This window comes from Hemitrygon akajei, chromosome 10 (assembly GCF_048418815.1).
Source record: "Hemitrygon akajei chromosome 10, sHemAka1.3, whole genome shotgun sequence".
NCBI lineage: Eukaryota > Metazoa > Chordata > Chondrichthyes > Myliobatiformes > Dasyatidae > Hemitrygon > Hemitrygon akajei.
Window position 1 is genome coordinate 82,728,879 of NC_133133.1, and position 27,852 is coordinate 82,756,730.

Sequence of the window (27,852 nt, forward strand, 5' to 3'; positions counted from 1 at the left end):
TGTAACTCAAATGTAGCAGGTCAATAAGCACTGAACATTTGCTGTGAAAATCTTCCCTGTAAGTTAACATCAAAGATTAGTACAGATGGTTGGGGTGGCACTTGATCTTTCAACCAATGGTTTACAACCTTGATACAGACATCTTTTCACTGCACCCAAGTATCAGCTATCATTTTGCCTATGCAGTTATATACTTAAACAAGTAATTGGCTGAGTAATGCAAGGATTATTGAATAGCAACCCACCCAGCTGTGCCTTCTATAGACCAATAGTTATCGAGTACATTCTTTGTGTACACTTCTGAAAGCAGATATAGCTTAATTTTAATGTTCATTCATAGAGTAGCATTCTGTTAATCTTACAATGGTTTGACAAATGCTGCAGCTTAGAACACCCCCTTAGGTAATTGATAAGAAAAATTGCCAGGAACTAAAGCAGTAGAAGTGAACATTATAGAGTTGAATTACAAGATTTGGTGTTAAATCTCATTTTAAAAAAAAATATTAACTATGGTGTGATATAAACTCACTGGGTAGATGTTTATACAGCTCAGTTAATCAGTTTCAAAGGCAACTTTCACCACTCTCTCTGCATTCTCTCTAAGATCATCTAGTGCACAACACAGCATCTTAAATGTCATGAGAAATGATGAACTTGCTCCAAAAATGGAACCGATGACTGGGACATGGTGGAGAGCAATTTCCAGAAGGGAAACGACAACAGCAGTAGTACCCCAACTTAACCCCATAATTACATCTGGGGTTATGTCCCCCAGCAGTGGAGGTTTTACTGTCGCCTTCAGCTCTTCCACAGGTTTTCCTGCTCTCTTGGCCAATCTTTGAAGAGAAGCATCATCCAGACCCAGGCATCTCCGGAAGTGGACAATGGCTCCAATCAATATACCGATATCACAAGCTAGAGAAAAGCCTGGAACTGGGACCGCTCCCAATCCCCCAGACAGTGTTGCATACATCCAGACATATTTTATCAGAATCTCATATTTCATCTGGACTATCTTGACACTTAGATTTGGCAGTGCCAGGACAAAGATCCTTTTCTTTACATTGCTTAGATCACGTTCAAGTCCTTCATTTAACCGAATGAAATCAAAACGATCCGGCTCTAAACTGGATATCAGGAACACAGTTGGATCCCGAAACCCTGCCTCTGCCAACCTCCTGACGGTGTCACTCCAAATCTTTTCCAGCTCTTCTTCTTCATTAATAACCCTCTGTTTCCTCATGGACCTAAGATCGTCATCAATCTTAGAGCGGACAAAATAGAATTTTTTTCCCAGCCGTTTGATCTCTTTGGCAAGTTTTACATCACATTCTTTGAATCGACAAGCACAGATTATGATAAAGAAATCAAATCTTTTGAATTTCATTTCTGTGAGATATTTAGCTGCTGGAAATTGTGTAGATCCGATCCCTGGCAGGTCCCAATAGCGAACATTGGTCAGAATGGGATGTGAGTACCCGGTTGGCTCCTTTGTTGTTTCTGTGGTCCCAACTACAGCTGCTCCCAGATCATCGCTCTGAAGTCCTCTCATGGCATTGATGAAGGTGGATTTTCCTGTACCTGATTCTCCTGTCACTGCGATGTTAAGCTCTGTTTTGTCCAGATCAGTTACTTTCTTCTCTATCAGTGGTTTAACTTTTTCCACCCCACTTGTTTCAAAATCAGCCTTTAGTTTGCTTAGCTCTTCCAGTGTGAAGAATGAAGTTGTATTGGTCCCTGGCACCTGTTCACTGAAAGAAAATATGTTCCATTTAAGTTCTCAACTGAAACAGCTTCCATTTGCAGTATATTGTATGTCATGGCATTGACAGAACATCTTCATGTCAATCCTAGTAATGGCCAAAGCGCTCTTTGCTGTTACAATTTGCTAACAAATAGCTATCTATACAGTTTGTTATTGTAATGTACATAAGTTAATGTTTTGACTTTGCTTAACCACCATTGATTTAACTATTTATAGACTTGACCTCGTGCTTATAAAGCTTGTTTGTCCATAGAGCAGCAACTTCACATTCTTCTACCATTTTGTTTCCATTCATCCATGTTGCTTCACCATGTCATCTCTCTCTCTCTCGAACAAGGTTATTTAAACTCTTGCCTCTCTGAACTGGTATTGCAGGTGAAGTTAGTGAATGGTGATTTGGAGCACATGAAGCCCTATATTGTGAGGGGCACAGGTAATTGTCTGATAGGGTGCAGAAGAGGAGTGGTTATCAGAGGTTCCTATGCAGTTGATGCGTCCTGTCGGTAGTACAATGCATCAATGGGAATGGAAACAACTCATTTCAGACCTGGCATGCTTCATTCATTGATACACTTTTCACGGATCAGCAATCACTGCACAGGAGCTGCTGGCTCAGCAGTCAGTCTCCACAAAGGGATGAGTTTGAACTGTCGCTCTCCTCAATTCTGACGGAGGCGGATTTTGAAATGCCGAGACATATGATATTAATAGTGTGGATGGCAGTTTATAGGCATCTTTCAGTTTTTCTGTTTTACTTGTTGCTGATTGGCAGGTGGGTGATATGTTACTTTTTATGGGTGAGGGAGGGTGTTGGTAATTTGGGTCTGATGTTCTTGTTGGCATTTCTCCATGTGAGCAATCTATTAAATTTAGTGTGCGAAAGAGGGGTTGGGTGTTTGTTGTAATCATCAACTTTTTTTTGCAGGGAAAGCTTCTGGGTTATTGGTTTGAGACCTGTTTGAGAGGTTTGAGATGCCTGAGTAGGAGACCTGTTAGTTTTTGTGTGAGGAAGGATTTAGGGCTTGTGAATTCTGTTTCTTTTTCTTCATGTGGGGGGTGAGAGTGTGGTTTGATGTCTTTTCATTCAATGACTGCAATTTTTTTCCCTCTATTTCATGGCTATCTGGAGAAGAAAAATCTCAGTTGTATTCTGTGTACTGTTACGTATTCAGGCAACAATAAATATATATGAGTTAGGCAAGGGTTTCTATAACAAATAACACGTTTATTAAACACTGAAAACAAACCCCCCAAAAGTAAACAAACATTAGCTTAACCGGAGTTCAGCTGCTGTGCGGCAGATTCACAGTTCTTAATAGCTTTGCAGTTCAAACAGTTCTTAAAGCGGTATTGAAAAAAAAACAGTTCTTTAAAGCGGTATGCCGAAAGTTCAAAAGCTCACAGTCCATTTAAAAGGAGAGACTTTTTAAAGTGATTTAAATTCTCTTCCACGTCGTTGTCCTTCGATTCCCGGCGTCGAACTTTCCCACGAATACTTTTATGGAATATAACGGCTTAAAGGCACTGACCTTCCTTCCACACTATTCTCAATCTCCCGCTATCCCAGCGGAGATTAACATGAGAACAGTCAATGAAATCCTTCCGAATGAGGATCAAATAAGGTCGAAACCAATCCACCTCGAAAATCGATTCTCCTCGATCTTTATCTTCCAAATTCTTATCTTCACTCTCCACCAGCAAAGAAACTACTGGCAATGACCTTTTAAACTTTAGGCATTATATAAAACTTCATTTTTCAACTAAACTGCGTCATCACATTAAATCACGCAGTGACATGAAGTCATCTTGGCAAATCTAGCCACGAACTGCCCCACCTGACAGGGTGGGTCTTCCTTTTATAACCTGTAAAAAAAACCTGTCACATGACCTCTACTGGCGGGAAAATGACATCACTCCACCATCACAAGACCATTACCTCAAGTCCAGTATAACTTCAACCCCAGTCACGTGACAAGGATACCACTGTCACGTGTCATGGGTACGTAACACCTCCCTCCAAAAAAAACATTTTTGGTCTTACAAGAACAAAAATTTTAACAATTACTTACAAGAAAAACAAATGTATAAATTATATAACATACACAATATACAATACAGTAGGAGTGTTACAATTTTAAAAAAACACTCCGAAAAAATATTACATTGTACATTCAGCATCAAGATAGACAATCAGCAACCACATTATCTTTACCTTTAACGTGAGTTATCACAATATTGTACTCTTGTAACATCAAACTCCAATTTAACAATCTTCTGTTTTTGTTTTTCATCTTACTCAGAAAAACTAACGGATTATGATCAGTGTAAACAATAAGTGGTTTTTGAGTTGTACCAACATATACCTCAAAATATTCCAAAGCTAAAACAAGAGATAACAATTCTTTCTCTATTGTTGAATAGTTTCTTTGATGCTTATTAAATTTCTTAGAAAAGTAAGCTACTGGATGATCAACCTCATCACCCTCATTCCTTTGCATCAATACTGCTCCCGCAGCTTCATCACTAGCATCTACAGCTAATGAAAAAGGTTTTTCAAAGTCAGGTGCCTTAAGCACAGGTTGTTGACATATCATTGTTTTCAATTTTTCAAATGCTTCCTGACAAAGCACTGTCCACACAAACTTCACATTCTTCTGCAGAAGGTAAGTTAATGGAAGGGCAACATTAGCAAAATTCTTACAAAATTTTCGATAATATCCTACCATTCCCAAGAATCTTCTGAGAGTTTTTTTCCCCGTCGGAGTGGGAATCTCTAAAATTGCCTGAACTTTTGCCTGAACAGGAGCCACCTTACCTTGACCCACAACATAACCAAGGTAAGTCACAGTGGCATGTCCAAATTCACTCTTAGCTAAATTAATAGTCAAGTTAGCTTTTGAAAGCTTTTCAAACAATTTCTCCACCGCAATTATGTGTGCTTCCCAAGTATCATTTCCTGTCACTAAATCATCAATATAAGCATCAGTATCTTTCAATCCCTGAATCACAGAATTAATCATCCTCTGGAAAGTACCTGGGGCATTCTTCATCCCAAATGGAAGAACATTATACTCATATAACCCAGATGGAGTTACAAATGCAGAAATCTCTCTACCTCTGTCCGTCAATGGAACACACCAATACCCTTTCAATAAATCAATCTTTGTAAGGAACTTTGCTTTTCCAACCTTATCTACACAATCATCTACTCTAGGAATTGGATATGCATCTGTTTTCGTTACAGCATTCACCTTCCTATAGTCCGTACAAAACCTAATACTACCATCAGGTTTTGGCACCATAACACATGGCGAACTCCAATTCGAGTTAGAATGTCTAATAATTTCATTCTCTAGCATGTATTCAATTTCTTTCTCAGCAAGTTCACATTTTTCCATGTTCATCCTATATGGATGTTGTTTAATAGGTTTGGCATCTCCAACATCTACATCATGTGAAGCTATAGTAGTCCTTCTCGGAACATCTGGAACCAAATCCTTATACTTAAAAATCAATTCCTTCATCTGTTGTTTCTGCTCTAGCTGTAAATGTGCTAATTTCTCATCCATATTTTCCAGAATGGTCGAATTAGGTAACCTAACAGAAACAATGTTAGATTTAGAATGAAAGTCAGATGAATCATCTATCATGTTCCCAGTTACATCAAACTCATTCTCACTAACCACAACAGTCACAGTATCATGTTTCCCAAAATATGGTTTAATCATATTTATGTGGCAAAGTTGTGTTGACCTTCTACGATCTGGAGTTTTTATTACATAATCCACATCATTGATTCTAGACACAATTTCATAAGGACCATGAAATCTAGCTTGTAAAGGATTTGTCTGCACTGGGAAAAGAACCAACACCTTATCTCCAGGCTTAAACATCCTCATCCTAGCTTCCTTATCATACCAAGTTTTCATTTTCTCCTGAGCCAACTTTAAATTTTCCTTGGCTAAGCTACAAGCTTTATGTAACCTGTCCTTAAATTTCAAAACATAGTCCAACAAATTAGTATGCACTTCCGTACTAATCCACTGTTCTTTCAATAAAGCTAAAGGTCCTCTAACTCTATGCCCAAACACAAGTTCAATTGGACTAAAACCTAAAGATTCCTGTACCGATTCCCTTACTGCAAATAAAAGTAAGTTTATACTCTCATCCCAGTCACTTTCATTTTCCACACAATATGTCCTAATCATATTCTTGAGGGTAGAATGAAACCTCTCCAAGGCACCTTGCGATTCTGGATGGTATGCAGACGAAGTGATTTGCTTAGCTCCCAATTTATAAACTATCTGTTGAAACAATCCAGACATAAAATTACTGCCTTGATCAGTTTGTATTTCCTTAGGCAATCCAAAATAAGTAAAGAATTTTATAAGAGCCTTCATCACAGTTTTAGCTTTTATATTCCTAAGTGGTACTGCCTCTGGAAACCTAGACGAAGTACACATGATAGTCAACAAATACTGATAACCAGTTTTTGTCTTTGGTAATGGACCAACACAATCTACAATAACTTTAGAAAACGGTTCACCAAATGCTGGAATAGGTTGTAATGGAGCTACTGGTGTAACCTGATTTGGTTTACCCACAATTTGACAAGTATGGCACATCTTACAAAACATCGCCACATCTTTTCTTAGACCAGGCCAGTAAAAATGTTTTAAAATCTTTGTCCACAGTTTTCCTTACCCTTGATGTCCACCTAAAGGCACACTATGAGCTAAAGTCAAAATCTCATTCCGATAAACTTTAGGAACAACCACCTGATAAACAACATTCCATTCCTCACTTGCAGGAATTGTAGGCGACCTCCACTTCCTCATCAACACTCCTTTTTCCAAGTAATATCCTACTGACACCTTCTCAATTTCACTATCTAGTAAAGCTTGTTCCCTTAATTTTATAATCTCAGGATCTCTATTCTGCTCTGCTATCATCTCCTTCCAAGACAGAGATAAATCTTCATAGTCAGACTTACTCCCAGAATCTTGTTCAAACAACGAAGGTAAGAAAGTCTCTGACACATCCTCAAAACTCGAGTCCTGAGTTGAACAGTCATGAGTAACAACCTCATTCTGCACATCAATTTTTTTAGCCATAGCTCTAGTCACAACACAGGAAGAATCTGTGTTAGAATTCATCTCTGGTTCCTCTGACTCCATTGTCAAATGCACTTCAGGAAAAACTTGTCCACCTGCCAAGTCATTACCTAACAAGAAGGAAATACCCTTCACAGCTAAGCTATGCTGTAATCCTACTTTAACAAATCCTGTAACTAACCCTGATTTTAAATTTACTTTATGTAAATGTACAGGCATAAAATCACTTCCAACACCTCTTATGTAATTTACCTCACCAGTATCACTCTCTTCATTAAACTTCAACACATTATCTAACATCAGTGATTGAGAAGCTCCAGTATCCCTAAGGATTTTTATTGGCACCAGAGTAGATCCTTCTTTCAAGGATACAAACCCTTCAGTTATAAAATGATCATATCCCTTTCTAACTTGGTCAGACTCTAACAAATCCTCATTTGTGTTTACCAAATCCTGTAACTTTACAGGTGCTTCAGTATGTTGCACACAAGCATCTGGAACTGCTTCCTTCTCTTTCTTTTTCAATTTGAAACAGTTAGCTATTACATGGCCAGGCTTCTTACAATAGTTACAAATAAGACCAAACTGTCTTTCCTTCACAAGTTTTCCTTCCTCCTTACCTCTCTCATTAACCTCTGATTTAATTTCTGATTTACCTTGAGTCTCCATATTACTTTTCCTCTTAAAAATTCTACCCTGAGGAAATTTATTCTTATGGATTAAAACATACTCATCAGCTAATCTAGCACAGTCCTGCAATTTATCAGTATCCCTCTCATTTAAGTAGGTCCTTACTTCAACAGGAATGCTTCTTTTAAATTCCTCCATTACAATCAGCTCTTTCAATGTATCATAGTCCTCATTTACATTTTTAGAAGAAACCCATCTCTCAAAACACATAGCTTTATCATAGGCAAATTCCACATAAGTCTTTTCCACAGACTTTTTCAAACTCCTAAATCTTTCCCTATAAACTTCTGGGACTAATTCGTATGCTTTGAGAATATTCGTTTTCACAATATCATAATCTAATGCTTGTGCAGCAGTTAAAGCTATGTAAGCTTGCTGTGCTTTGACTTTAATTACACTCTGTAACAACACTGACCATTTATCTTTCGGCCAGTCTGACATCCGAGCAATAATTTCAAAATGTTGAAAATATCTTTCCACTTCTGTTTCACTAAATGGAGGGACCAATTTAATTTCTTGGCTAGCAACAAACGTTTTTTTAGAATCAGAAGACTGATTCCCAGACCTTAAATTCACCATTGCATATTCAAACTCCCTTTTTTTCTGGTCAGCTTCCAATTTATAACGCTCCAATTCTGCTTTACTTTGATCCAACTTCATTTGTTCAATTTGCAACTGTATCTCCAGATTACTTATTGGAAACAATTCTAAAATCGATTCATCAAAACCACCCGAAGCCACAAAGTGTGATGCGATTTTCCTCTGTATTACAGCTTTTGATGTAGTCTTCAAAATACCTTTAAGTTGCAATCTATTAGCAATCTCAGATACTTCAGTTTTTTTCGCCTTCACTAACAAATCCACGGCTGGCGAATCCAGAAACTCATCAATATTCATCGTTGCCGAATACCACTCACAAGCCAATCAAACAAAAGAATCGAGCATTCCCCGTTACCAAAACACCGATTCAAAAGTTAACAAGCATTTAAACTCAAACGATCCAATCCCGGACGCAGCCCCCATATTTATGTTACGTATTCAGGCAACAATAAATATATATGAGATAGGCAAGGGTTTTTATAACAAACAACATGTTTATTAAACACTGAAAACAAACCCCCCAAAAGTAAACAAACATTAGCTTAACCGGAGTTCAGCTGCTGTGCGGCAGATTCACAGTTCTTAATAGTGTTGCAGTTCAAACAGTTCTTAAAGCGGTATTGAAAAAAAAGTTCTTTAAAGCGGTATGCTGAAAGTTCAAAAGCTCACAGTCCATTTAAAAGGAGAGACTTTTTAAAGCGATTTAAATTCTCTTCCACGTCGTTGTCCTTCGATTCCCGGCGTCGAACTTTCCCACGAATACTTTTATGGAATATAACGGCTTAAAGGCACTGACCTTCCTTCCACACTATTCTCAATCTCCCGCTATCCCAGCGGAGATTAACACGAGAACAGTCAACGAAATCCTTCCGAATGAGGATCAAATAAGGTCGAAACCAATCCACCTCGAAAATCGATTCTCCTCGATCTTTATCTTCCAAATTCTTATCTTCACTCTCCACCAGCAAAGAAACTACTGGGAATGACCTTTTAAACTTTAGGCATTATATAAAACTTCATTTTTCAACTAAACTGCGTCATCACATTAAATCACGCAGGGACATGAAGTCAGCTTGGCAAATCTAGCCACGAACTGCCCCACCTGACAGGGTGGGTCTTCCTTTTATAACCTGTAAAAAAAAACCTGTCACATGACCTCTACTGGCGGGAAAATGACATCACTCCACCATCACAAGACCATTACCTCAAGTCCAGTATAACTTCAACCCCAGTCAAGTGACAAGGATACCACTGTCATGTGTCACGGGTACGTAACAGTACATACTTTGATAATAAATTGAACCTTTGATACCACAGTCAATCATCTAGTTTCAGCACAATAAGCTCTGAATTATGTTGCAGAGTTAAATAGTTGAGGGGAAAAGAGGACAGTTTCCAAGAACATGGTCATCTTCAGCTGTCGTAAGTGCTAAAGACATAGCTGAAATATTCACAAGCATGTTGTTCGATATACAGGTCTATGCCACCACGGAACCTGGATACAGATACTTCAATTCACTCTACATGATACCAACAAAGGGAAGATGGCAATACATAAATATAAAGGCTATGAGAACAAGCAACTTCCAAGATATAGTACAGAAGACCTTCGCTCTAAAGCTAGCTTTCAATGCAGGAATCTACACAAGCCAGAACATTGCTCAAGTGTGTCAAATCCAGTACAGCTAATAACATCAAATCTGTCAATAATAAAAGATCACAAAGTAATGGGCCTTGCCACGATCGGGCTCTCAGGAAGCACTTATTCACAGCCCACCTTTGCCTAATTTGGATTTTTCCAGGACAATTGTATCTTCAAACCTCATTTTCAACTTAGCTCAATTGTGGACATGAGAACTTCTTCCCATACATAATGAAAACTCTCTTTGATCCCAGGCTAAAAATTCATTGAGTATAGCAAAAAAAGAACCACACTCTTTCAGCAGGCACCAAGAATAATTCATACCAATGATTAGTGATGCAATCCATATAAACTGGAGTTTGGAATAGCAATAGTGAGATCTGTGTGGGGGGAGGGGGAACCATTGAAATCTGCAAATCTACTTGTGTGTGAGTTTCACGAGGCAATAAATAGTGAGGTTTAAGCAGAACTGCCATTATTGTTAGAGTGAGGAATTAAGGTTTTCGTGGGAACAGGTGGACACCAAAGTCCTGGAGGGGATTTTGGTTTGGCTTCGTGTGAGTGGGTCAGTGGAGTAGTCCAGGGTCTTTGGTAAGGAAACGCAGGAGAGTAGCATAAGTATGAACAAAGGTCACAGGTATATATACTGTATCTAGGGTTCCTACGATATTTGTACTGTACTGTACATAAATACTTAACTAAAAGGATACTCAGTTACAAATTAAATAAAATACTGATGCAGGATCAGGTGATGTGGGAGCTGGTGTGCCCCATTGTGGTTCCTGGTGACCACATCTGCAGCAAGTGTGAGTTATTTGAGCAACTTGTGCTCAAATATGAGGAGCTGGAATCTGAGCTTCAAACACCATGATGCATCAGGGAGGGCGAGTGTCATCTGGGCACTAATTGCTCTGTAATTATGGACATGAGGGTGTGACTGCAACTGAAGCATTTGAGAGAGGGAGGGTCCAAGCAGGAGTGCTGGAGGAGTCTCAGCCCCTGAACTTGCCCCACACACAAAATGCTGGAAGAATGCAGTAGGCCAGGCAGCATCTATGGAAGAAAGTACAGTCGACATTTAGGGCTGAAACCCTTCAACAGGACTGCATGGGTGTGGGACACTTCATCTGAATTGCAGAGAAATTTGGCATGGGAAGGGGTCAGTTTCAACTTTATTAGTCCATGTGGATAGCAGCGAAGTAGGAAGAATAAGGTAAGAGGTTCCATTAAGGGAATTTAAGAAGCCACAGACTAGATTAAAATGCAGGAACAAGTGGATTGCTACCTGAGCAACATGCAAACTTGCACAGGGTAATCAGATCAGAAAGCTAAATGTGTTGTCAAAGTTTGATGTGGAAGAAGTGGGTTTGAACTTGTGGAACTTTTTTGAACTTGTTTGAACTTATTGACACGAGTTTTAGAGAAAGGGAGCTGTTCCAATGGGACAGGCTCCACCTGAACAATGCTGGGACCAGGGTCCTGACAAATCACATGGCTAAGGCTGTGGTTAGGGCTTTAAACTAAATAATAGTGGCTGGGTTTAACATGCTGGAAGTGTGAGAATAACATTAAAGGAACAGAGAATGTAGGAGAGTTTACAGAAATCTCCAGAGTAATTAATAAGATAAAATTTAAAAAGGGATAAGAAATCATCTTTGGACAACATGGAGATAAAATTGAAAAGAATAGTGAATACAGTACTGAATTTGTTATATTTGAATACATGATGTATATATAATAAAGTAGATGACCTGATGGCACAATTACAAATTGCCAGGTACAATGTGGGCATCACTGGGTCATGGCTGAAAGATCACAGCTGGGAGCTTAACAACCAAGGATGCACTTCATTTTGAAAGGACAGGCAGCTAAGCAGAGAGAAGGCTTTATTGTTAAGAAGCATAAAGAAGGCTTTATTGGTTAAAACAAATAAATCAAGTCACTTAAAAAAGAGAGCATATGATAGGAAGATGTAGAATACTTGTTGGTAGAGTTAGGAATCTGTAAGGGTTTTTTTTTAAAAAAGACCCCGATGGGAGCTATATAGAGGCCTCCAAACGGAAGCAATGGTGTGCGGTACAAGTTAAGTCACTTTTATTGTCATTTCGACCATGACTGCTGGTACAGTACATAGTAAAAATGAGACAATGTTTTTCAGGATCATGGTGTTACATGACACAGTACAAAAACTACACTGAACTACGTAAAAAATAAAAACAATAACAACAACACAGAGAAAGCTACACTAGACTACAGACCTACACAGGACTGCATGAAGTGTACAAAAACAGTGCAGGCATTACAATAAATAATAAACAGGACAGTAGGGCAAGGTGTCAGTCCAGGCTTCGGGTATTGAGGAGTCTGACAGCTTGGGGGAAGAAACTGTTACATAGTCTGGTCATGAGAGCCCGAATGCTTCGGAGCCTTTTCCCAGACAGCAAGAGGGAGAAGAGATTGTATGAGGAGTGCATGGGGTCCTTCATAAGGCTATTTCCTTTGTGGATGCAGTGTGTAGAGTAATGTAATGGGAATTGCAATGGGAGATAGGAAAGGGTAATGTTATGGTCTTGGGAGATTAAAATATGCAGGTTTATTGGAAAATCACTTTGGTACTGGATCCGAAGAGAAGGAATTTGTAGAATGCCTATAAAATTGGTTTTTCAAGCAACTTCTGGTTGTGAGGGAAAAGGCAATTCTGGATTGGGTGTTGCATTGTCAATCAGATTTGATTAAGGGACCTAAGGTAAAAGAACCTTTAGGAGACAGTCATCCTAATAGTATAGAATACACCTGCAGTTTGAGAAGGAGAAGTTAAAATTGGATGTATCACTAATACAGTAAAATAAAGGAAAATAGAAGCATGAGAGAGGAGCTGGCCAAAGTTCCTCCGAAGGGGATACTAGCAGGGAAGATAGAACAGTAATGGCTGGAGTTTCAGGGAATAATTAGAGCACAAGACATAAGAGAAGAATTAGTCCATTTGGCCCTACAAGTTTGCACTGCCATAACTGATCCATTTCCCTTTCAACTCCATTCTCCTGCCTTCTACCCATAGCTTCCATGCCCTGACTGAACAAGCACCACCTCCTTAAATACACCCAACAACCTGGCTTGCACAGATGCCTGTGGTAATGAATTTTGGGTAAAGAAATTCCTCCTCATCTACATTGTAAATTAACGCCCTTCTATTCTGACACTACGCCCTTTGGTCTAGACACCCCCCCCCCCCCACCATAGAAAACATCTTCTCCATGTCTATTGTATCGAAGCATTTCAACATTCAATACAATTCAATAGCATTCACCCTCATTCTTCTAAATTCCAGCAAATACAGACTCGCAGCCATCAAGCGCTCCTCATACATTCATCCTTTCATTCCTAGAATCATTCTCATGAACCTTCTCTAAGCCTTCTCCAGTGTCAGCACATCCTTTTTTAAATAAATAGCCCAAAACTTATCACAATACATAAAGGGGGCTTCACCAAAGCCTTATAAGGCTTCAGCATTACATCCTTGGTTTTATATTCTGGTCCTTTCAAAATGAATGCCAGCATTGCATTTGCTTTCCTCAACACTGGCTCAACCTTCAAACTAACCTTTAGGGAATCCTGCCCAATGACTCCCAATATTTGGATTTTCTCCCCATTTATAATATAGTCTATACTTTTATTTTTATTACCAAAGCACATGACCATATACTTGCTAAAGCTGTATTCCATTTGCTAATTCTTCACCCATTTGCCTAATTGGTTTAAGTCCTTCTCATGATAAAATAGGTAGAACTCTGAATGGTTTCCTGAATGGAAATCTTGACAGACAAATCTGTTGGAATTGTTTGAGTAAATAACAGGCACGATAGATAAAGGAGAGACAGTACATGTTGTTTACTTGCATTTTCAGAAGGCCTTTGACAAGATGCTGCATAGAAGGCTGGAAACAAGATAAGATAAGATCCCAGGAAAAAAAAAACTAGCACGAATAGATGATTGGCTGACTGCCATAAAATAAAGAGTGGGAATAAAGGTAACACATAAAATGCTGGAAGAACTCAGCAGGTCAGGCAGTACATATCTATGAGTAGCAATGAAGAGTCCTGATGAAGGGTCTCGGCCTGAAACATCAGCTCGTTCTTCCTTTTCTGGTTGGCTGTCAGTGACAAGTAGTGTTCTGTTCAGTTCAGTGATGGATTTCACATTAAACGTTAATCACGTGGATTATGGAACCGGTGACTTTGTGGCCAAATGTGTAGGCTGTCCATATTTTTGGATGATACAAAGATGGGTGAAGGGGCAGGTAGTGTTGAGGAAGCAGGTATTCTGCAGAAGGACTTGGGCAGATGAGAAGAATGGGCAAAGAAGAATACAGTGTAGTGAAGTGTATGGTCATGCATTTTGGTAGTAGGAATAAAGGTGAAGACTATTTGTAAACATAGAACAAATTAATAAATCAGAGGAGCAAAGAGACTTTGGTGTCCCTGTGCAGGAATCCCTAACAGTTAACGTGCAGGTTAAGTCAGTGGTAAGGAAGGCAAATGCAATTTTAGCATTGATTTTGAGAGGACTAGAATAATTATAGGAAGGATGTGACACTGAGGCTTTATAAGGCATTGATCAAACCATACTTGAAGTAATGTGAGCAGATTTTGGGCCCTGTAACTATGAATGGATTTGCTAGTATTGTAGAGGGGCCAGAGGATATTTATGAAGATGTCCCAGGGAATGAAAGAGTTAATGTCTGAGAAGTGGTTGGTAGCTCTGGGCCTGTATTCATGAGAGTTTAGAAGAATTGTGGAGAGTTTACCAAATAATGAAAGCCTGGTTACGGTGGATACGGAGGAGATGTTTCCAGTAGCTCCAGTGTCCGTTTCCTCAGGTCACAGCCTTCGAACACAAGGCCATCCATTTAGAATGGAGAAGAGGAATCTTTTTAGTCAGAGGGTGGTGAATCTGTGAAATTCAACGCCACAGAAAGTAGTGGAGGCAATGTCATTGGGTATACAGTATTTAAAGTGGAAGTTGACTAGCTCTTGATTAGTAAGGTCATAAAAGATCAGGGAGAGAAAGCAGGAGAATGGGGTTGAGAAAAATAATAATTCCATTATGACTGAGTGGCAGAGCAGACACAATGGGGTAAATTCTGCTCCTATGCCTTATGGTCTAAACAATGATGGTTGTGTTTGTTGCTCTTTTGCATCTTCATTTTTTCTGCATTTTCTTCTCCTTTCCTGCAACACAGTAAGTTATCCATCCCACTCAGTAGACTGGCCCTCAGAGCAATGCCTTCATTCCACCTAATTCCCAGCAACCTGTTATTCATTGTACACCTGTCTATCAACTGACACAACCTTTTATTTACCTTCAACTAACCTACAAACCAACTGTTTACATTGGCCAACTAACATTACAACTTGTATGTTGTTGAGAAATGAGAGAAACCGCAGCAGCTCAGTAGACCTATTTGACCACAAAGAGAATGTTTCGATTTCTGAGGACAGAACCAATGCAAAGGATTGAACCGGAGATGCAGGTTGTTACAGATGATTCAACTCATTGCCAAGCCAACCATCTTTAGTGCCTTATAGATGACTTCCTTTCACTACAGGGTCAAAAGTTCGATCTTTGCTGAAGGACAAAATTCAATTTCACTCACAATGAAAATATACCATTTCCTACCTCCATATAACATAACAACAGACAGTGAGGTGACTCTACGGTACTTCAGATAATGCAGCTGGCTCATGCATCCAGTAAAGTGGGTTTAATTCTCTCTGTGTTGTTTGGATGGAGATTGCAATCTCTCTCTGTGACAATCTCAGTTTCCCATGGGCCATTCACTCTCCCCTACATTCAAAAGAATCCATTGGGTGATGAGATAACTGGGAAAGTGTTGGCCTGATGAAAGATGAAAGAAGGAATAAAAGGTTGACTGTTCTGGAGCTATGCAAAATCTCATGGCCTGAATATTTCCAGATTCTGAAGTCAACATGTCAATTAGAAATAACAGAGATTAACTTGAAAATATGAAAGGGCTAAGAAGCATTCAGATAGAGAATAACCAAAACAGTGGTAAAACTCATTCAACTAAAAAATCTCCAGAAGAGAATCTAAGCACTTCATTTCAGTATTGTAGCTAAATTCCTCACTGATCAAGTATTTGGCAAGACCAGAAAAATGAAAATGGTGGTCGGAAGAGGAATCAATAAGGTCAAAGTCCTGGCATTGTTGGCCAGAAGGAACTACAGTCTAATCAAGGACAGGGGAAGCAGACAAACCAGTTGTCTTTGTTTCCCCCCAATTTGTGGACTTTGAACTGATTCTTGCTCTTAGATAATCTAATCAGAGCAACTAAATGTGGACACGAGATGCTCCAGGTAATGACTGCGAAACCTAAGACCATTCTCAAAGAAGTAGCTGTTTGAATTGATTATTGCTCTAGGATTATCTAATCAGAGCAACTAAATGTGGACACGAGATGCTCCAGGTAATGACTGCGAAACCTAAGACCATTCTCAAAGAAGTAGCTGTTTGAATTGATTATTGCTCTAGGATTATCTAATCAGAGCAACTGAATGTGGACAAGAGGAACTTCAGGTAATGACCTGCTAAATTTGAGACCCTTCTCGGAGGAGTAGCTACTTATTATGTGAAATGCCAGACCTACCAAACAAGCAAACGGTAATCTCATCAGTCTGTCTGAGTTGCCTCATTTAATGGGTTTCGACCAATCAGAGTTGAAAGACTGAAATACATAAGGCTGGGGTGGCAGAACCATGAAACAATATTGATTGTGGCCCTCTACAATGACCAGTAAGAAGGTGACTCAGGTAGGTCAGGTGACCATGAGCCAATGAGATGGAGATCCAACAGTTCAATTGATGAGGAACACTATAAGAGTCAGGAGCAAAGACACAGGGGTGATAACTCTCCAGCAGCCAGAGATCAACCATTGTGGATAAGGAGGATGCCACGGACACGTGAAGGTCGGGACCTTGAGAAATGCCTGGCCAGCGTCAACTCCTTTCCCGGGTAATACCTTTTCTCTTCATTGACTGTTCATGGATTCTAGGAGGATGCACACAGGTAGGAGATTTGTGAACCCACATGCTTTTTAGTTGGGACAAAAGTTATCTCTCCGTAAATACAGATCTCTGTGCCTCTGATCATTATTACAAGGGGTAATTCTTGTAACAGAATTGGCATCCATGGGTGGGGTATCGAAGATAAATCTCTTTGTTCAGCGGGAGACTCGAGTCAGACCACGTGAGTGAGGTACAGAGAAGTCTGGCACTGGGGAGATGGGCGTTACCAACCCAGGATGAAAAATACAGGAAATTCTGCAAGTCCAGAGGACTTAGATTGTTTTGATTGGAGTGGATGCCTCCAGAAATACGTGTTGAGGAAATGGTCACAACATGAGGAGTTTGTCGGTCACCCTGGCTGTGAAGGGAAAACTGCTGGAGATGCCCTGTGGAAAATTGCTCAAGGGAAGTTATTGAGCAGGAAGTTTAAACAATTACAAAACCAGCCAACGATTTGGCTGTTTAATTGAGGATTTGATAGAATAACGACAAAATGCTAAGGCAGAATGGCACAAATTAGAATTGGAAAACGAATGTCATCATAAAGCAGAAGCTGAGTGAGCTAGGTTACGGCAGAAAATTTTAGAATATCAGCATCAAGTAGAAGCCAAGCAAGAAAGATTAGAAGGTGAACACAAAAGGCTCCAAAAGGAACTGGAAACATTTAGAGAAAGGGTTACTGATTTACAGGGTCATAGACGCATGGACAATGCATATGAACCAGTTTCAATTGAAGTGTGAGAACTTACTTAATGAAAAAAGTAAACTAGAGGAAGTAAACAAATTGGTGAAGGATGAACTGGAAGGATTAACAAAACTGTGCAGTGATTTAAAAATGGCTATGAGTGTGATTCAGAAATCAGCACAGGAATGGCAGGGTAACACTAACGATCATGCAAAGTGTTTCAAGCAGATTCAAAACCTGCAGGACCAACTTGCTGCACAGCGAGGAATAATATGTGCTTTGGATCTGAAAAGGGGGAGGAAGGTAAATATGGAGACATTGATTGACATGATTTAGCAAATGAAGCTACTAGATACGGTTACAATAATTATGAAGCATTATTTTCCGAGGAACTGCCACCAACACCCTACCAACAGGAGCCAGTGCTATCATCTGCACAATTGGCACCCCTTGTTACTATCAGGGAGGGGGAGCAGGGGGAGCAAATCAAAATCAGAATATAACATACACCACACTGTCTGGGGTACAGCAGCTTAGAGATATTGCTAAAGATATCGGGACATGTCTGCTCGGAGACGATCCTCGAGAGCTTTTCCAAACCACTAGTCAGAGAGAGTAATACATGGCCTAGATGACTCCGAGGAAAGGAAACTGATTATAATGATTTTGCATCCAAATATACACTCAGCTTTGCCAACGACATGGTGCGGGAACCAAAGAACGCAATATTGACTGTTATGGGTGTTAACAGAGGGGACCCAGTAGACACGTTAGCCAAATGTTACCAGAGGAGAGGTGAACATCCCACTGCATTTGCATTCCGTTTATGGATGGTGTTCCAAGGGGTGTATGGAGCAGCATTAGATCGAGATCAGTTTGGACCAGAGGCCTCAAACAGATGATTGAGGACACTGGTGTCTCACTGTTCAGATGAATCTGCTAAGGCACTGGAAATATTTGATCCTTCTGAACCCACACATACTGAGGCATGGGTACTGAGGAAAATGAATGGAGTGTGGGAAAAGGAGATGCAAAGACCATCTAAACTCTAATAGGAAGGCGATAGCTGTTAAAAGTCAGGCAACTACCTGGAGAAATGAGGGCAGGGGATCCACGCTGAGTGCTTCCCTGCCATGTTGTCAAGGGGCAAGGAAGGGCAGAAGAAATGGAACAGGGCCAGTAATAGGGAGAACTGAAGGTGGAGTAATTAAATGTTATAACCGTGGTCAAGAGAGACACATTACGAGAGAATGTCTAAACCTGAGACAAGAAAGAACAGCCATGTGGTTTGCCCTTGGAGGGGTCAGAAAGATGGAGCCCACAAAATAACAATGGTAGAGACACTACCATCCAGAGAATTGTAACCTGAGCTTCAATGACGGTGTCAGGCCTCACCAACATGGATGTGTGACACAAGGCGGGATGAAACTGGAAGACCTCTAGTGAGTGATAGGGTCAGAGGCCACCCTGTTACCTTTTTATGGGACACTGGAGGATCCCTGACCACTGTCAACATCACTAATTGTCATGGTCCGGTCCATGAAATCCACATTCCAGTTCACGGTCCGGTTCATCGATCCTTATTCCAGTTTTTCCTGTTTTCCCTGGTACCATTGGTGTATCTTAATTGAGGCACCTGATTCTCATTTTGCACTGGCACATAAATACCTCTGCAAACTGAGGATTCCTGGCCGGTCTGGTCCCTTCCCTTCCTTCTGAAAACTTGCCTGAGGCCTTGCCTGCCCAGGAGTTCTGCATCCTGCCCAAGAATTAGGCTCTGTGTTTCCTGTCTCCCAAGACCTAGTCAAGGCTTCGTGTTCTCATCCCGTCAATGAGTCTCATCCCATCCTTGTGTCTTGTCCTGTCCTGTAGCCACGCCATGACCTGTACCCACATCTTGTCCTAGCCTAGACCCGGGTTCCTAGTTCCAACCAAGACCTAGGTTCCGGGTCCTTGTCCAGGCTCTGTTCTGGAGTACCGTGTTCCCTGTCCAAGTCTGAGCTTCATGTCCTCATCCAGTTCTGGTGCCTCGTCCTGTGCTTGAGATTCCTCATCCTGTCCAAACCAAGTCCTAGAACCTTGTCTTGTCTAAGCCTAGTCCAAGAACCTCGTCCTGTCCAAGTCATGGCTTTGTGTTCTCATCCTGTCCATGTGCCTTGTCCTGTGCAGGAGTTCCACATCCAGTCCTGTAGCCATGTCTTGACCTCGCCTAGATCCGGGGTCCGAGCCCAAGTCAAGACTCAGGTTCCGGGTCCCTGTCCAGTCTCTGGCTTAGAGTCCTAGCCCAGGCACCTAGTTCCAAGTTCCTTGTCCTGGTCCCACTTTCCTTGTCTTAGTCCTCGCCCTGGCCCTGAATCCCAGTCTCATCCAGTGCAGATGGTGCATCAAATTATTGCACAAAACTCGGGGGCATTTGCATGGCACAAGCATGGCTGCGGAAAGATGGCTGACATTGTGTGTATACGAGGTCCCAACTCGAAACCACAGAAGCAATATAGGTTTCCAAAAAAAGCAGAGGAAGATGTAGGTAAGGGAATACAGAGTTTGGTATAATAAGGGGCACTGAGGCCAGTAGCCTCCATGAATAACTCACCAATATGGCCAATGAGGAAACCAGATGGTAGTTGGAGGTTGACAATAGACTATCGAGAGCTGAGTAAAGTAACCCCGTTCACAGCCCTAACTGTAGCAACTAACCCATAGACAGTGGTCAAATAAAATGAAAGAGCACAATGATTCACAGTTTTAGACATAAATAATGGATTTTGGTTGATCCCACTAGAGCGAGAGTGTCAATACAAGTTTGCATTTATCATTCAGGTTCAGCAGTATAAATGGACTGCCCTGCCATAGGAGTTCCATAGGTCCCCATCTATATTTCACCAGAGCTTAGGGAAAGGGTTAAAACACTTTTCAAAACCCGAGTGCTTGGTACAATATGTAAATAATTTACTTTTTCAGACTGAAACCAAGCAGGAACTTTGTCAGCTATTGACAGAACTGCTGCAATTATTACTTGCATTGGGAACAAAGGTATACCCTAAAAAAGCACAGGTGATGAAACAACAATTTAGTTATTTGGGAATGATCTTGACCTGGGAAAAAGAGAAATGGATAAGTAAAGAGTAGAATCAGTTATGAAACTCCCCTGGTCCCTGAGACCTAAAAGAGCTATAGTCCTTTCTGGGGCTGGTAGGCTACTGTAAGGATCACATTGATGGATTTTCCACTAAAGCAGTTCCTTTAATGGAGTTACTGAAAAAGAATGTGGCATGGGAATGAAAATCAGGACAGATCAAGCCATCACAGCTCTGAAGCAAGCGTTGGCCACTGCACTTGCTTTAAAAACTCCAAATCCGAATGGGCCATTCTCATTGCAAGTGGCTACAAATGATACCACACTCTCGGCCATGCTATTAGAGGAGACACATGGGAAGTTAAGACCAGTAGTGTATGCATCACACATGCTCTCACCAGTAGAACAGGGGTATAATGTAAGTGAAAAACACTTGTTTGCTGTTTTCTGGGCAGTACAATGTTTTGCCTACATAGAGTGAGATGTAATCCACTTACAAGACTGACAGAACATATCCCTATACAATGACTGTTAAATAGAAGAATTAAAGATGGTTCAGTAAGCCAAAACAGAATTGCTCGATGGACATTGCAGCTGCAAGGAAGAAATATTAATGTAAAACAAGTAAACACTACCTCCATGTTAGCCAATAATCTGGTGTACCAAGGAAGTGAACATGAGTGTCAAGTTATGATAGCAAATGAACCCAAAGGACCAATTGTATCAAAAAAAAGGAAGGAGTGGAAGCAGGTCAGATAAAGTAATGCCTGAAAACAAAAATACAACGGAAAAAGAAAAACCCCATTTTAATTATTTTTGTAGGTCGTTCCTGATCAGTACAGGATTGTGAGAAGAGAACTGGGTGTGGCATATATGTAGACGGTGAACATGGTCAGGAATTATATAGTATAGCTTTAAGGTTACCCAAAACCATAAGTGCACAGGCAGCAGAATTGGCAGCTATAGAGTATGTGATCAACCAGCCAGAATGTTTTCTGCCAGGGTCAGTCATACACTCTGTTAGCCTATACGTTTGTAATAGCCTTACAGAATATTTGCCTCTGTGGGAAGCCAAAAGGTTTGTTTCAGCTGACGGGAAACCCTTCCCATCTGCTGCTTTATTACAATGCATATTTAAGGAGGTAAAGGGAAAGGAATATGGAGTCATAAAGCTGAAAGCCTACTCTAAACTATCTCCTGAGGGAAAGACTGACAAATTGGCAAAGCAAGGTGCTTTACTTGGGCAGGAATGGCAGCCACAGATTGGGGAGATTGGGAGGCAGAAAGAACAACAGATAAAGGTTATGGATTTAACAGAGGAGCACTAGAAAGATAATGAATTTTAAAAATTGATAGAAGGTGCAGGGTTGAAAAATACAAAGAGCATAAGGGAGTGTTTGTCAAAGATGGAGTTGACCTTCATGAAGGAAAGCTTGTGATTCCATAGGGAGGAAGAAACCAGATGATCCACTGGTACCATGAAATATGGGACACCAATGAGCCGAAGGCACCTTGGAAAAAAATAAAGGAGGTGTGTTGGCAGCCTAGGATGAAGGATGATGTGGAGCATTATGTCAAAAAATGCTTGATTTGTGCACAATATAATCCTGAAAGAAATGTAAAGAAAGGAGCCCTTTGACACACCAAACCAGTGGAAGGGCCTTGAACTAATTTGCAGATAAATTATGTTGGCCACTTGCCAGCCACCTCAGGAGGATACAAATACAGTATATTCTGATAGTAATAGAAACCTTTATGAAGTGGGTGGAAGCTTTCTTGGCTAAGACAAACTCAGCAAGAGGCCATGCAAAAATCTTATTGGAAAGGATATTCACTCACTGGGGACTACCCTGGAGTAGCGAATTGGATCAAGACACACACTTCATGGCCTAGGTAATTCAAGATGTCATGGCACTTTTAGGGATTAAGCAGAGATTTCATACACCCTATAGACCACAGTCAAGTAGAATTGTGAAAAGGATGAATCAAACGCTAAAAAATATGATTGCACAAATGGTGCGACAACATGGACCATGAACAACGTGGCAAGTAGTTTTGCCTTGTGCCTTGATGATAATAAGGGATACAGTGACATCATCAACTGGTTAAGTCCCGTATAAATTCAAGACTGGAACAGACACGACAGGATTGGAGGAGTTGTTAGGATTAGATTTGTCAGAACCCAAAATCAACAGGATTGTATCAGAAAAGTGTGTATAATAATTGGTAGAGACAGTGAAAGAGGCCAATTATGTGGCAGCCCACCAAATAGGAAAGAAAAAGCAACAGAGTAAAGCCTACTTTACCTCAAAAGTCAGTCCCATAGAATTAAGCCCAGGACAAAGAGTGATGATTAGAATATATCAACCCACCTCCTTTTTAAATCCAAAGTTTGCAGGGCCCTATGAAGTCCTTCAGTGTACAAAGTACTGACTTCTCCAGATCAAAGTGGTTGCCACCATATCAACCAGCTGAAATTGGTGGGGAAGAAAAGGAACGTTATCACCATCAGCACATAACAATTGATGTACATGATAGCCCTGATCTGGGAGACTGGAGGATGAAACAACTGTTCCATGAAGATGGGGACAGGTCCTATCAAGGGGGTGATTTTCAGTTCCCTCATCCTGAGAACCAGGGAAGTTTTGTCAAAAAAAAAATCAAAGGAAAAGGAAGATATGAGAATGCTTGTCCCTCCTATCTGGAAACAAAATTGGGTAAGGAAAAATGGATGCCTTGAGTCCAAAGACAATTGGGAGGCCAGATTGAATAGTCTAGCAAAGCAAATAGAAAATATGGTCTTAAAATAATTTAAGATTTAAACTGGGAAGAATAACAGATAATACCCTTGTGTGTTACAGGCATTAACCATGACTGGGGCCATGGTCAGTCTTGTTCCAGAGCCAGTGCAGCGGACAGATGTGTCAACAGTTATATCATTGCTTGGAAAACACTCAGTGAACAAAAATAAAAAACATATCTTCTCAACTGACATGGGTAATGTGGTCCAGAAAAGGAGAAATAGAGGACTCAAACTTGTATGAAGGAGAACTTCAAGATCCAACACACTGATACAGATGAATAGATGAATATCTGTAGCACTATGTTGTTACTGAATTGCCACCAATTCATCACTTGACTGCAGACTGGACACGTGTTGTGGAGGGGGCCAGAGAGATAATTCATCAATGAACTAAACACACTAAAGTAATTAAAAACACATGCTGGTAAGGCAAATGAAATATTGAGCGACCAGGCTTTTGGATTAAGATTTCCAATTGGGGGACAAATGTTCAAATTCATCTGTGGGCAAGAATAATATCACATGCTGTTGTAATATTTATTAATTTTATGTACCCTGATAATTGTCTTACTCAATGTATATCAACTGAAAAGTTGGAAGGCCGAAATAATGGAAAGAAAATTGAGGATAATGCTTTCATGAAACAGCAGAGATGATTGTCAGTATAAAATGTGTGAATTTAGTAAGTAAATGTTAATATTATTTATAGAATGCAAGTGTTGTGCACCTGCTGGGGTTCAACTGTTTGAGAGGAGGATAATGATCCTAAGATAAGTGGAGGGAGATGTTGGATAGAAGAATCTACAGTCTAATGAAGGACAGGGAAGCAGACAAACTAGTTATCTTTCTTCCCTCCATTTTGTGGATTCTGAACTGATTCTTGCTCTTAGATAATCTAAGCAGAGCAATTGAATGTGGCCACAGGAAGCTTCAGGTAATGACCTGCTAAGTCTGAGACCATCTTTGGAGGAGTAGCTACTTATTATGTAACATGCCAGACCTACCAAAGAAGCAATCGGTAATCTCATCACTCTGTCTGGGTTGCCTCATTTAACTGGTTCAGACCAGTCAGAGTTGAAAGACTCATACACAAGGCTGGGGTGGGCAGAACCAATGTTAGTTGTAGCCCTGTACAATGACCAGTAAGAAGGAGAACCAGATAGCTCAGGTGAGCTTGAGCCAATGGGATAGAGATCCAACAGTTCAATTGAAGAGAAACAGTACAAGAGTCAGGAACTCCAAATACACAGGGGCAATAACTCTACAGTAACCAGAGACCAGCCATCACAGACATGGATGACCCCACATGTGGAGATTGGGACCAAGAGGAACGCCTGGCCAGCATAGACTCCATTCTTGGGTAATACCTTTTCTCTTCATTGACTGTTTATGGAGGGTCAGGGATTCCTGTAGTTTTCACGCATGTAGGTAGTTTGTGAACCCACGTACTTTTTAATTGAGAAAATAAAAGTTATTGTTGGTAATTACAAATTCTCTGTGCCTCACTGATAATTTTTACAAAGGATAATTCTTGTAACAGTATCCTCCAGTGAGTGACTTATTTCTTGACACCCCAAGGCCTTCTAATACCTGTGAGGCAGAAGTCACATGAATGCAGGATTACCCCTCACTTTCCTACAATGAATCAAGCTCCAGCAGCACTTAAGAAGTTGGACTGGTACACCATATGCTGCCCAAAACATTGAATCATACTCGCAAGATTTAATGATGCTGGCTGTTTATGCTATTCTACAATAAAATGTCCACTAAGAGAATGGACCAGGGCTTTAGTATGAGGTAACATTTCCTCATGTATCTTCATCTCCATCATGCACCATGCTTCTGAGGAAAGCTATTGTTGCTCCTTTTATGTTGCCAGGTCTACTGTGATAAAATTGTGAGCCAACCCCAAGATGGGATCAGATTGATCCACAATGCAGCTTTTCAAGAAGGCAGGTCCCAGCCACATGCTCACAGGCTGTTAGAAACTTGTAATAACTGCTGTTACACAGAAACATAGAAAATCTACAGCACATTACAGGCCCTTTGGCCCACAATGTTGTGCCGGCCATGTACCCTACTCTATGATGTTCTTGATGTCCATGTCCACATCTCAAAAACAAATAAAAAGGATTTAATCTGCCAGAGAGCCAGATCTGCCTTGTTCTAAAGAGAAAGCTGAACACTGTACGGCATCTGCTCTGGCAGGTTTTGTTGATGCAGGAGAGCTGGGAAGAAACAAAGTGCGTAATTTCAGACCTACCTGGAGCTTGAACCTCCCATTCCTGATCTCCGTCTTTTGTTGGCTGGCGTGTATAATGATCTGGTGCCTACGGGGCTTTAAATGAATGCTCAGGGGAGCCTTTTTGACTTTCCTTCCGTGATTTTTCTACTTCTAGAAGAGATGACAGAGAAGGAGGTGTGTTTTGTTTTAATAGCAGACATATCCGACACTCTGAGGCAAATCACACAATCATCCTTAATAAGTGTTGGTTTCAGGCAAGCAACTTGAAAATATGCAACTGCATTGACTCACCTTGCCTTAGTCAACCTGAAGAAAGTGATTGTGAGGACAGTCGTGCTTCCTTCTCAATGTTCCAAGGAAGAAAAACTTATCATAAAACTCAAGAAATAGAGGTTGTCTGGACTCTCAAACATAAATCAGTTGCTACCTTGCCGTGCAATGACAGAAACCCTTGTGCCGCAAGGTGCCACTTGCTGTCTCAGTGGAAAGACCGTGGCAATCACTTTGGGGAAAATAAAAATTTGCACTCACACTCCAAGCAATTCATAGAAAGATGTTATTTTTCTGGATAGTAGCTGTCAGGGAAATAGCAATTAAATTAAAATAAAAAGATGATTTATTGAAATTATAGCTTGTCATTACAGAAAATAATAAAATACTAAAGATATGATTAAATACCAAACTAAATCAAGAGGATGAGATGTTTCAGTGTTGTATCCATAAAGCATTGATAAGTTAGAATAGAGTGAGACAATGTTACACCAGAGAGTAAATTCTAACTGGCTGCATCGACGGCTGGTCTGGAGGAGCCACTACATACGATTAACATAAGCTGCATAAAGTTGTAAACTTAGTAAGCCCCATCATGGGCAGTAGCCTACCCAGCAACCAGGACTTCGTCAAGGGGCGATGCCTCCGAAATGCGGCAAACAACATTAAGAAACCCTAACACCCAAGACTTGCCCTCTTCTCATTGCTCCTCATCAGGGAGGAGGTACAGGAACCTGAAGGCACACACTCAATCAATGAATTCTGTGCTTTAGCGATTCCACTGCTTATCCGGCTAAGAACGCTGCTGACTGGAACTAGTGAGGTCGGGGCATTGTGTTTTAGCTCCCAACTTTCCTTTGCGGAACGACCGACCCCACCCACCCTCCAGTTCAGGTTGTCTACAACGAAACATCGTTGCAGCGCTCTGCCAGATGACTCCAACAGCTTCCAAGGTCACTGTCCTCTGGCTGGCTGAACCTTTCCATATGAACTGTATGCCATCTTTCCATCGGCACCTGGTGGTATTGAAACTCGAGAGACGAGCCCACAAACGCTTGGGCCTCCACAACTTCTCCACAAAGACCGCGGGTCAGATGCTTTTGTTAATCCATCTGTACCTTGTTTTAAGCGGTCCTGTGATGACATCTCATTCAGTGCCGGGAATAGTCAGACAGGCTGGGAAAGTGAACTAAACGTAAACGGGGACTAACGAATGGTCTCGGCCCGAAACCTCAACTGTACTTTTTCCTATAGATGCTGCATCCCACCAGCATTTTGTGTGTGTTGCTTGCATTTCCAGTACCTGCATATTTTCTCGCGTTTGCGTAAACAGAAAATTATTGTTTCCTCACTTGTTTTCTGGGCGGTTTGCAATAAGCTGCTGTCTTGTTTGCAGCATCCTGGGTCACTCTGAATCGTGATTTGCTTCAGACAGCTCTCGTTTCCTGGAAACACCCAACCTCTTTATCATCAATTTAGGGCAGTTTGATGCTATTGTTACATGCTCAACTTCAGTTTCACTCAGAAACCTACAGATCCCCGATGTAAAATCCCTACACGCCAGTAGAAAGGACAGAAAAGTAACACCGGTTCAGAAGGTTTCTCAAATTGTTCGCGCTATGTATTGGATTTACGGTCGTTTACAACGAGACCTTGCTTATAAACAGGTAGGGTACGCTGCCCAGAATTGTTTCAATCAATAATAGATTAAAATCTATAATAATAATAATAAATAGACTCAATTTGTCATTCAGATTCTTGTCTTTACCTGCACCGGATCTTTGATCAAGGAGGCTCCGTCAGTGAATGTCCGCTTTGATCTGCAGTCCGTCGCGATTTGTATATTCTGTGCTTCCTCTCATTCCCACTGTGTACCTCTT

General features: G+C 40.7%; 1 protein-coding gene across 1 annotated transcript; it reads right to left on the reverse strand.

The window, feature by feature from the left end:
• On the reverse strand, positions 1-27,852 carry LOC140734094 (interferon-inducible GTPase 5-like). Its single transcript, XM_073057678.1, has 3 exons — positions 27,741-27,852; positions 25,721-25,852; positions 1-1,751 (listed from the first exon to the last, which is right to left on the reverse strand). Exons 2-3 carry the CDS (start codon positions 25,738-25,740, stop codon positions 554-556), a joined length of 1,218 nt encoding a protein of 405 aa, XP_072913779.1. The 5' UTR covers positions 25,741-25,852; positions 27,741-27,852; the 3' UTR covers positions 1-553.